This window comes from Pieris rapae, chromosome 12, assembly GCF_905147795.1.
Source record: "Pieris rapae chromosome 12, ilPieRapa1.1, whole genome shotgun sequence".
NCBI lineage: Eukaryota > Metazoa > Arthropoda > Insecta > Lepidoptera > Pieridae > Pieris > Pieris rapae.
This window is the reverse complement of record NC_059520.1, coordinates 2,096,046-2,108,602: the sequence shown is the minus strand read 5'-3', so window position 1 is coordinate 2,108,602 and position 12,557 is coordinate 2,096,046. Positions and strand designations below refer to the sequence as shown.

Below are 12,557 nucleotides of genomic sequence, written 5' to 3'. Positions count from 1 at the left end.
ATCTGATAAAAGGCTATAAATAAAAAATACATAATGTGGCATTGAAAATTATAATTAGCCTACCTTACCCATAAAAGTAAGTCTTTCAAGATAGAAAGTCTATATATGATGTATTGACGACGCATTGCAAGCCCCGGGCAGAACCATGATTGTGTATTGTTCCGATAAAAGATTACAACACATGATTGAAAATGTATCTGCTAAGATCATGTTGGAAGCGAGATTATGTAATTCCATAATCATTCATGTATTCTTACAACAAAAGATTTCATAGATGTTATGTAAATAATTGTGGGCAGGACTTAGTTGTAGGTAATTTGGTTTGTTTAGTTAGGAATTGCGATATGTTGCAGACAAAAATTATCAAATATTTTATCAAATATTTTTACATAAAGCTTATGTTTTATCTAAATGCACCAACAGAAAGAATTTTTTTATGAACAAAGGAAATATAATAATAAATATAAAACTATTATAATATATGTACTAACGGAGACGACAGCCACTGTACACATCTTAAATACAAAAATTCCAAACATAATAATAATTTCACCATACTCGGTCCAGCCGATTAAGCGTTTAAAAAAGCATCTAAGATTTATATACTCGTACAAACTTGTACTTGATTGATATCATACATCCATAGATTTTTTTTTAAACGATAATTTTTATGATTTCACTTAAATAGCATATATATAGAATGCTAGAAACACACAAACAATAGGTACATAATAACTTATTCTAGAAGTAAATTCCTGCTAAAGTACTTCGACTTTCCTTAAGATAATCATTTCTCGGAATCACAATATGAAGATGTATGCTGATGTCAATGCGGTGGTCTGGCGACCTTGACACGGCGGGGAAAGTGAACTGACTGCTCGTTGAGCAACCCAGGTCGCCAGATGACGAGCATAGAGTGTAGAATTAACACCTTTTGGCTCGTCTCGATTGTCTGTGGATTTCGATGCTTTTGCTTTTTTATTTTAAAAACAGTTCTTTATTCAAATGAGGCTTTTAAACTTGAATGAACTGTCATAATTTTTAAACAGTTTTCATACAGGATCGCAGGCATTTTTAGTTCAAAACTCCTTAATATTTTATATTTAGGATACATTGAGATTTTAAGAGGATTTCAATAAAATATCCTATGATAATGGCTATTATTATATGTTTGTAGTTAAAGTAAAAATATTATTAGTATAATTCTTGAATCAGCGCGATGCCATAAGTATTTTAAAAAACAATTTTTTTGTTTCTTAATCGTAAAATTAATTTTACATAATTCAATTAATTACCATGAATAACTTAGCATTTTTGCCGTAGGCGGTAAAAAATTAATAACCGATGTTCGTAAGATAAACATCAGAAAACCTTCGTTGAGCAACACAAATAATATTATCCTGACCTTAACCATTAAACTTATCAAAGTTATCTTCAATATCTCTTTTGCGCTTGAATTTCTTTTCTATATGTGCATAAGAATATGCGAACATTAGATTGTACCACCAAATCATTATTGTATCATATTCTTGCAAATAAATATTATTATTATTATTATAGATCCTTTAGACTAAAATATTAATTCTTGTAATTTTTACGTGTAAGCTATTTTTTTAATCTCCAATGAGACATATAGTAGATATTTATTATTCTGACGACGTTTTTATGAAGTCTAGTATGATATTATTAAGATCTTAATGTTAACTGTGAAAATTGTACGTTTTTTTTATAGAACAGGGGGCAAACGGGCAGGAGGCTTTAAGTGTATATAATAATAAATATTAATTAAATACACTTAAAAGGCATGCTATGCTAGGATTAAATTTAATAAATGGTTGACATAAAAATTGATTGATTTAATAAATATTTAATGTAATTATATTTTCGAATCTATTAAAAGCGTCTAGTAACGTCGCATTTTACAATGTCTATAAAATAAAACTACGTTAATAATGCGTAAAAAATGTATTCTTATCTTTTATAATATCTAAAGTAAAAAAAATATTTAACAGATACTAAATTCTGTTTAAATAAATTAACAATTAAATTCTTATTCTGTTATGTTCTGGCCCGGGGGTGGGGAGTGTGGCGAGATGGTCTAAAGCTCTTTGAATTTCCACTGGGATTGGTGGTGGTGTGGGTAAATGGGCACCGCGTGGTTGGAACCCATTCTCATCGGCTATGTATTGTAATTGAATAATCTGTAAAATATTATAAAATTTGATTATAAATGTATAAATTGTATTTAACCTGTAAACTTTTTGGTGATGTTTAAACTTAATATTCATAAGTTCTAATATATACATTCGTTAATATATAATTATAACTATATTATAATCTGCTTCTAGAATACAATTCCAGAAAAAATAAAGTGCCTGAGAAGTTATCAATCTTGCGTGTGTTTACTACGTGATATTATATTATAATATGAATTTTTTTGTCTTATTCGGAGTCGAGACCCTTGGTCCGTGGGGTCTTAGCACTATAAAACTTTTTATGGAAATAGCAAAAATGTAAGTCGACATCACAGGAGACCGAAGAAACTTGGACAAAGAATTAGTCTAGCAAAGGAGGAACGCTGCCTGTATCTTCAGTACCTTGCCAAAAGGAAATACTTTTAATAATATATTTTAGATATTACATTTGAAGCTGAGTTATTGATTTTTTGTCATATTAATGTGTAATGGCAATGTGTTTATACTATTTAATAAATTTCATTCATTACCACGTTAAATGTAAGAAGAATAATAGAAGATTAAACTAAACTGTTCTTAATTGACTCGAGAAAGGTCCATGTAAACAAATGATGTAGCATATTTTTTAATATTTTCTCACCCATAAGGAAGAATTTTCCATCATTCTTAGATACACTAATATTCTACCAGTAAGTTAATAGCAATAATTCAATGCAACAACTTACTTGGCCATCAGGCGCTGTGTATTGATACTGCCCCTGCGCAGACAGAGACTCTTGTTCAGGTATACCAGCATTTTTTATGACTCCCTCTTCTTCAGCTGCAATACCATTTGCTGTTTCATAACTGTGAAACATAGTGGATTAAGAATATTTCTTTTTTGATAAATAAATTTTTACACATTATTTTTGTATTTTACTGTGCATTTGATATGTGACGTCATATCTATTACTATGAAAATCGGTTTACTTAAATTCCCACTCTAAGATTTGTCTGTTAAAATCACATTAAGAAATAAGGCCGACCGTATGTTGTGCAAAGAATACTTTTACAGGAGTTTGTTTCTATTTTTTCTCGTGTACAACAAAATAAAATCTCCATTGAAATCGTTAGAAGTCTTTGATTTTATATAAAACTATGTATTTATATAAAAATATTCTCAGTTCCGTTTTTCTATAGAAAAATATGTAGTAATATATTGCCAGTTATTTCAGAAAGCAAAATAAATACGGTAACATGTATTTTGGCCCGCTCTAGCTTCTCTTATAGTAGTTGCATCCTACCTACAGAGCTATCCCGCTATCTTTGTATACCATATCGAGACTTTGCCCAATCAGGGAGAGTTGAGTTCCCGCAATCCACCACAGTCTACATAATTTAACATATAAATAAGCTAACAATATGGTGGAGAAATTTTAGCTTCACTTTAAACTAGACATAGATAACATTAGGAGTACCAAAACTTACTTCCATCTATAAGAGCCATCGGGATTAATTATCTGTTCTTGCCGTAATATGGGAATAGGTTCCGTTGTGTACACTTGCTGTTGATAATACACATCTCTTACATCAGCCGCTACCACGCCTAACACCAGTAATGTAAGTAACTGAAAACAAAACATCAAAGATGCTAGTAACATCTTGGAACACATGATTCTTAATAAAGGAAGAATAGAATCCTGTTTTATATATTATAATAATAATATATAAAACAGGATTCTATTCTTCCTGACTGACAGGACTGACACACGCCATGGACTTCTAGGGACTAAGGCATGCCAGATTCTCCACGATGTTATCCTTCACCGTTAGAGCGAATATTGTATGACGAAACGAGCACAGCCGGGTATTGAACCTATGATCTCAAGGGTGGGACTCGCACGCCACTGGGCAAAATACAAAAGAATTTTAAGAATTCAATAACCGATCATGAATATCTCAATATATAAACTTATTGTGTGTTGAGCAATTTAAGTAAAATAGTTTTTGAAAATTTAACTAGGTGGCAACACTATATTATATGAAGATTGGTTGTAACTAAGTGTTCTTGCTGTCATTCATCTCATTACCAAATAAAAGTTATATTTGTGCTAATTACTATCGTTTCTTTGATAAACGACCCATAATCCTTCAGGTTATGGGCCCAGTAGATTCTGCAATTGAAAGTTTTAAGAAAAATAGCAAAGAAAAAGTTACAATCGTATTGTGAAGAAATTGACAAAATAACCTCAAAATGGATTCAATGCGGTCAATAAACTTAGAAAAATTTGATGGAAATAACTTTAGGCAATGGAAATTCCAGATAAAGTGTGCCCTAAAAGCAAAAGGGATTGATATTTCAGTTCCTAAACCGGCTGGAAATAATGTTGAATGGACAAAGAATGATGGCATGGCCATGTTTATTATAACATCTTCGATGGACTTCAAACAAATAACTTTAATAGAAAATTGTGAAACTGCTAAGGAAATAATGACAAAACTTGAATCAATATACGAACAGAAGAGTGAATTATGTAAAATGTTGATCCATGAAAAGTTTTATCAGTATAAAATGTCTACAAATGACAGTGTAGCTCAACACATTTCTAAAGTGGAATCATTGGCCAAGCAGTTAAGAGAAAGTGGCGAAAGTATTAGTGAAATGGCTGTGATAACAAAAATACTTGGAACACTGCCTCATAAGTATAGATCACTCCGTCAAGCGTGGATGTCTTTGGATCCAGAGCAACAGACTCTTGTCAATCTCACTGCTCGTTTGTTAGATGAAGAAGCTAGTTTACAGTGTGAAGAAGAACAAGAAACCGCTCTTCTTGTGGCTAAGAAAGGATGTAAAAATAGCCCAAAACAAAGTGAGCTGAATAGAAATGCTAGTAATTCAAATCAAAATAAAAACAGTAAACACAGATTTGAATGTTATAATTGTGGGAAACGAGGACATTTTTCTCGAGAATGTCGTGCTCCAAAGAAATCCAAGTATAGAAAACCTCAACAGGAAGGTGCAGACTTGTTAGCATTTAATGTAGAAACCAAATTCCATGAAGCTGAAGACAATGTGTGGATTTTAGACAGTGGTGCCTCTGCACATATGACCTATAGAAAGGAGTTCTTTGTAGAACTATTGGAATGTAACCAGAAATCATTGACATTAGGAAACAAACAATCAGTGGAAGTGGCTGGCATTGGCAAGGTGTTAATAAAGAGATGTGTCAATGGACAGTGGGAGAACAGTGAACTACATGATGTATTGTATGTTCCGAATTTGCGACGAAATCTGTTCTCAGAAGGTGTGATAATGCGTAAATCATATATCATTATCAAGAAAGACTCTGGTGCATTCATTTACAAAGGAAATGACTTGGTAATGTGTGCAACAATAACAGAAAATAATTTATACGAATTGAAAATTAAAGCTGTGGTCTCAGATACATGTAACTTAGTTCAAAGTGATCAAAATAACATTAAAATATGGCATGAAAGACTGGGACATGTTAACCTAAAACAAATCAAGAGTATGAGTGCTGATAATGTGGTAGAAGGCTTGAAACTGAATAACAGTGATAAAACTGATTTTGTTTGTGAAGCATGTGCATATGGAAAGCAGTGCAGATTTCCATTTCACAAATCTATACGAGGAGAACTACAGCCAGGTGACCTTGTATATAGTGATGTCTGTGGACCTATGAGTCATACATCTATCCAAGGTATGAGATACTTTATATTATTTAAGGATGCTGCTACAAGTTACAGGCATGTATATTTTGTCAAACATAAAAGTGATGTGATGGACATATTCATGAAATACAATGCTTTGATCAAAAATAAGTACATGCATAGTGTCAGAATATTGCATACTGATAATGGAAGAGAGTATGTGAATAAAACCTTCAATGACTATCTCAGCAAAGAAGGTATAATTCATGAGTGTACTGCGCCATATACACCAGAACAAAATGGGCGTGCTGAAAGAGAGAACCGTACCATTGTGGAGAGTGCACGTTCAATGTTGTACGCGAGGGATGTGTCACTGGAATTATGGGCTGAGGCTGTGAATTGTGCAGTATATTTATTAAACCGGACTTCCTCCAGCCAAACTCCTAAGAAAACACCATTTGAATTATGGAACGGCATCAAACCTCATATAGGCCATGTGAACGGGTATTTGGAAGAGAATATTTTTATAGAAGTACCAGAAGGAATTTCATTTAAAAATGATTGTATCCTAAAACTTAATAAATCACTGTATGGACTTAAACAGGCGTCTCGTTGTTGGAATAGAAGATTCACTGAGTTTTTAATAAAATATGGTTTTGTGCAATCTCAGGCTGACAGTTGTGTTTATGTAGGTATTTTAAATGGGGTGAAAGTATTCATAATAATTTATGTTGATGATGCACTTGTAGTCTCTTCCAGTTCCTCAATGATTAAAAGAGTTATAGAATATTTGAAACAAACATTTAAAATAAAAGAATTAAAATTGAAATATTTTGTGGGAATGGAAATAGAGAGAGTAAATAATTGTATCTGTATTTATCAAAGAGATTACATTGAAAAATTAATAGAGAAGTTTTGTATGAGTGATTCAAATCCTGCCAGTACCCCTGCAGATGTAAATGTTGTTATTTCAAAGAAAATGGATGAAAATATTATTAATTTTCCATACAGAGAAGCTATAGGGTCCTTGTTATTTTTGAGCTCTGTTTCAAGGCCTGACATTTCTTTTGCTGTAAATGTTTTGAGTAGATATGTAAACGATCCAAGTCAACAACATGTAAATGCCATTAAACGTGTTATTAGATACCTAATAAATACTAAAGATTTATGTATATGTTATGGAGAAAGTAGTGATCTCACTGGCTATTCGGATTCAGATTTTGCAGGTGATGTAGACACGCGTAAGTCTACTACAGGTTATATTTTTAATATGAATGGGGGACCTATAACATGGTGTAGCCAGAAACAGAAGACTACTGCTCTCTCCACAACTGAAGCAGAATTTGTAGCTGCTTGTGAAGCTGCAAAAGAGATATTATGGTTACAGCAATTATTATTAGATTTAGGTGAAAATATTACATCTGTTCCATTGTATGTTGATAATCAGAGTGCAATTAAGTTAATTAGCAATCCTGTTTATCATAAGAAAACCAAACACATAGATGTGAAATTTAATTTTATAAGGGAAAAGGTTGAGTTGGGTGTAATTAAACTAAATTATATTCCTAGTAACAGTCAATTAGCAGATATGTTAACTAAAGCGTTACCAACTCAAGCTTTTATCTATTTAAGAGATCACATTTTGTTTTTCTTTTCACAACTCTAATTTCAGTAGGAGTTTATTTTTTTTTTTATATTTGTACCTAGTTTAAATTTTAGTGGGAGTGTTGAGCAATTTAAGTAAAATAGTTTTTGAAAATTTAACTAGGTGGCAACACTATATTATATGAAGATTGGTTGTAACTAAGTGTTCTTGCTGTCATTCATCTCATTACCAAATAAAAGTTATATTTGTGCTAATTACTATCGTTTCTTAGATAAACGACCCATAATCCTTCATTGTGAAACTTGTGAAAATATGAAAGCTCATTTTTAAATGCATTATTATGAATGTAAAAAATAATCAAAAAAATACTTACGAAGAACATCTTAAATCCAGACGATCCTTACAAATGCAAGTAAAGAATGGTGCGTTTCAGATCGCAGGGCGTATTTATATGAATTTTTCGATGCAATTACCGTGCCACGTATGCAAAATTCATATTTTATTGTCGGCAGTCAACAAAGGATAGGTTTTGAGGAGCGTCCCTTGAATGCTGTTACGTGATGACAATATTCGAAACTGTCTTGACACTGCATTCTGAATTTTAAAGTCAATAGGATCTTTTAAATAAAATAATTATTGTAAATATATTATGTATTATTCACAATTTGTACACAAATTTCTTTTACATTAGTGTTGATGATCTTTTTTTAATAATGTAGTGATTAAAGTAAAGAAAATAATAATTTATTTTGCAAGTATACTTTTCCTCATTAATAAACATGTAAAACAAACCTCATTAAAATAAATGAAAATATTTATTCGAAATTGTATAGTATAAAAAATTAAGCTAAAAACATCGATAGCTTTCGAACGAATTCGATTTAGGGTCCTTCAAGAAAAGAGCGTACCAATTCTTAAAATATCACTTAACATCAGGTGAGCCTCCTGCCCGTTTGCTATACGAGTGCACGAATACATAAAATATGTTTTTTTATATCTTAATAAAAGAAATTATTTTACGTAGTTTATATTGCATTCTATGTTAAACATAAATATATTTTATCGTTCATATCTTATCAAACCAGTTGCAGTATGACACACTTCAACAAGGTTTAAAAGAAAATTTATAATACTGCCCATATCTTGCCTCATCAAACCTTCAGGTATCGCCTTTAAATTGATTTTTGACTTTTATTACATGTCAGTCATATAAATCCTTATAATTGAAAGCTCATTATAAAGTACTGTTATTTATTAATAGTCGTAGTTAAGATTGTGACTCAGAATGCAAAATTAAGTCAATAATTTTGCGTATTTTAGAATCTAGAAGTATTTAGTAACGATATTGTATTTGAAAAAATATCTTACGCTTATAAGGACATCAATGAATCCAGAGAGAACAAATATATGTATGAAGTTATGTCATGTGGAATAACAACATTTGAAATGTATTATTAAAAACACAAAATTCAACATTACCACCGTTTTATTTACATTTATACAATAATTTGTACATACTTTTTATGACGTATACATATTATACTGTTTTCTTGATATCTTTAACATTGCGGTACGGATTGTAAGGATTGTATCGGGCTTCAAAAGGCCTTGCGGGATTGTATTGATTGAAGTTGTATGGGTTTTGATAGTTGTTAAAACCATTGTAATGGGGGTTGTAGTTATTGAAGCGATTGTATCTAGGGTCGTAAATATTGTTGTATCCGTTGCCTAGCAACCCAGGAGCGACGCCGTTGCCTAGCAACACTGGGGCTACACCTTTGCCATCAGCGGGAATGTGTACACCGGCTGGTCTAAAACCTGTGAAAAGTTTTGATATATATACATACACATCATATGTCACATTTACATAAGTAATATACAACGCCGTTTTGCAGTCTTTTCAGATGTCGTGATCAGTGAGTAACTTAGCAGTGAGAACTCGCATTAACTAAAGACTTAATAATTACCATTTTCATCAGCAACATAACTGACTTGAATGGGTGTTCCCTCTGGGGAAGTATAGGCAAAACTGCCTTCAACAACCTGAAACAAAAAAAATATTGTATTCTATGAATTCTCGTAATGCTTTCATTAAACATGAGTCTATTTGATCTGCGAGAATAAAAAAAATAAAAACATTAATAATAATAATATATATAATATCAATTACAATAATAATAAACCTTTACACATATTTAATGTATAAAAAGTTTTGTGAATTGATGCAAAACGTATTATTTTCAAAAAGTCCAAACTATTTTTTTATACTTGCAGAACTGGACACAGGTTTGGAAACCATTCTAGTTCATATTGAGATGTGGGCTATTGGAACGCCTATCCAGGAGATGCCTAGTTAACGCCCGAATACAATATATAATGCACAACCACAATAATGTGAGATTGTGGTTTGTCAGACCGTGACAGTCGATCTACCTGCATCCGAATAACCAAACCCCACGAAGATAATCCATTTTTGGCGACGGATAGAATGCAATCTCTTTGCTCTTTACACTAATATTTGATAATCAATATAAACCAAATAAAGTAACTAAAACCGAAAAAAAAACCGAAAAAAAACATATCAAAAAGCTTTTTAATTATTTTTAAAACTGGTGTAAGTTAAAATATTAAGATAGAAGAAAAGGATGGGCACAGTTGAACTGTTATTTTCATGCAAAGGTCTATCCACATACACCGATTCGACCTACCATGGATAGCTTGTATCGATCGATGGCTATTACAATCCGTTGATTGGTTAATGGCACACTTTTATCAATTTTAGTTAAGTAGTCTATCTCAGATGGTCAATAATGGATTGAGATAGGTTATTGGGCTTGGGTGTTAATGAACCCATATTAAACTGTATAGGGAAGATGGAATAGCTTTGTTGTTTTTACAAGAAATGACAATCAAATCGGGCAATGTGGCACCAGAACTCCAGCGTGCTTCTAGACAAGCGTTGTTTGAAACGATGTCGGTGTCGCGTTGTTTAGTTCCATTGAGCATTCTTCGGAGTGCAATCAATAGCTAATGATGCCTATGATGTATGACAACCTACCTGTGTTCCTTGTGGTGAACCAGTGTTGTCAATATAGGCGTCTTTCAGAAATCCACTTTCTTGGGCTTGCTTTCCGTCTCCCGTAGCAAAACTAAAAATATTAAAAAAATTGTATGAAGTGTAAATGTCGTATAAAATAATTGTTGTTTGTAGTGTTTTAATCATTATTATCTAAAATATCTATACAATTATATTTAGAATCTGTGTTTGTGTGTGTGAGTATTGGCTGTTTCTATCTCGATCGGCTTCTTCGTGTTGCCTTTTATCTAGATAACGTTTGTTTATTCATAAAAAAATATTTGTGCATTGTAAAATAAAACAAAAAAAGTTATAAAAAAAGTTATATATATATCAATTAATGATAATTTCAACTTTGAATGATATCTTGATCTTTAAATACAATTACTTCAAACTGAAAGAATAAAAAAAAAAGGTTTTGAAAGTTTTCTATGAAAACTAAATTAATGAATCACCTGTATGAGTAACTGCCATCTGGACCACGGTTGTTGGAGTAACTAATTATAGGCACATTTGGACTAGCTGGATTATAACGACTCCTGTATCCATTGTATCCGGAATACGCTGGGTTACCAGCAAAATTGGGGTTCACAAATGCAGCTGGTGTTGGCACAGTTGGGACCGCTGGTACAGCCGCGGTGGTAGCTGGTGCTGGGTCACTTAAGACCACTTGGAGACATAGGCCAACGCATACCGCTAATCGTAACATCTGAGAATAATTGTTTTCCTGCATATTAGTGCCCATTATCGAGAAGTTTTTAAACATAATCTCGAGTGCTAACGCACGGGCCATACGACATGAGTCATGACCAAACCTCCCGTTTTTAACGGGACTGTCCCTTTTTCCTATTACGAGTCCCGGTGTCCCAGAAATGAACCGTGGGACGCAAAATGTCCTGTTTTCATAAACCGAAATAAACAGAAATATTGAGCCAAAAGATTCATTCATATTTGAAATCGTCACCAGCTGTATTAAAACAAATTTGTTTTTTTGATAATATATACTAATCATTTTGGGCACATAATATATTTTGTGATAACTTTTTCTAAGTGAATAACTTGAAAAAGTGTTTATTCTAATGTACTACTTATTATTTGACCTAAATTAAACCAATGTCCCATTTAAATGGTCACTTTAGCCATACATAGCCATTTTACGTAATGAATTGGGGGATAGAAAATTGTAAAATCCATCTCTTGGTGTAATTATTAATCTAGATTGTTATATTGATAAGATGGCAAATTACTATAATGTTAAATAAAAATTGTTTGACTGAAGTGTTCTTTAATATTAGGATTATAAAAGTACACCCAGTAAAAGATGTCTGAATTAATTGATTAAACGCAATGAGGCGAAACCGATCTGTAACAGTTTTTACCAAAATTATTTAACCCTATCTTGTACCAATCTTAATTAGACATTTATTTGAAACCTTATTTACAATTTAATACAGGATATATTAAAATTCAACGACGCAAAAAGCAAAAATAATTATAACAAAAACTTACAATACCTTAAGATTTTTGGAGCACTTGTTCTTGTTGTTTCGTATTTGTTAATGCAACACTTTGCTAGAAATATTGTATTTATATCAGTAGGGTTGTAATTTTTTGTTGTTTCGTTACTCAAACGTTACTCTTTACAGGCAAATTTAGTTTAATTTTGGGCAATTTTTATACATAATTGTGCTTCATGTTGTATTTGTTTAATTGTCAAATATCTTAATCTTAAATCAAAATTAATAATAATTGGGTACCCTTTTTAAAAACATATACAACTCAGAATCGTTTGTTACGTATAGTTTGAGTTTGAGTTATATAGTTATTCAGATCTTCAAGTAGAACTACTTTTTGTGTCTGAAAAATCATTAAATCACTTTAAATTTTATAAAAACTATTTAATTGTTAATATATGCATATTATTAAACAATCTACTCAGCTTGTTTATATATATAACAATATGTTGTGAATACAAACCCTGGACAGATTTTTATTTGTACATCAAAAAATTAAAACTGCTTCTGATGAA

General features: G+C 31.7%; 1 protein-coding gene across 1 annotated transcript; it reads right to left on the bottom strand.

Moving 5' to 3' along the window:
• Positions 1–1,950: 1,950 nt before the first annotated feature.
• Positions 1,951–12,084, bottom strand: LOC110998400. Its single transcript, XM_022267050.2, has 8 exons — positions 12,043–12,084; positions 10,984–11,237; positions 10,511–10,601; positions 9,420–9,495; positions 8,993–9,270; positions 3,663–3,802; positions 2,921–3,041; positions 1,951–2,201 (listed from the first exon to the last, which is right to left on the bottom strand). The coding sequence occupies exons 2-8, from the start codon at positions 11,235–11,237 to the stop codon at positions 2,043–2,045; spliced, it is 1,119 nt and encodes a 372-aa protein (XP_022122742.2). The 5' UTR covers positions 12,043–12,084; the 3' UTR covers positions 1,951–2,042.
• Between the last annotated feature and the right edge of the window lie 473 nt (positions 12,085–12,557).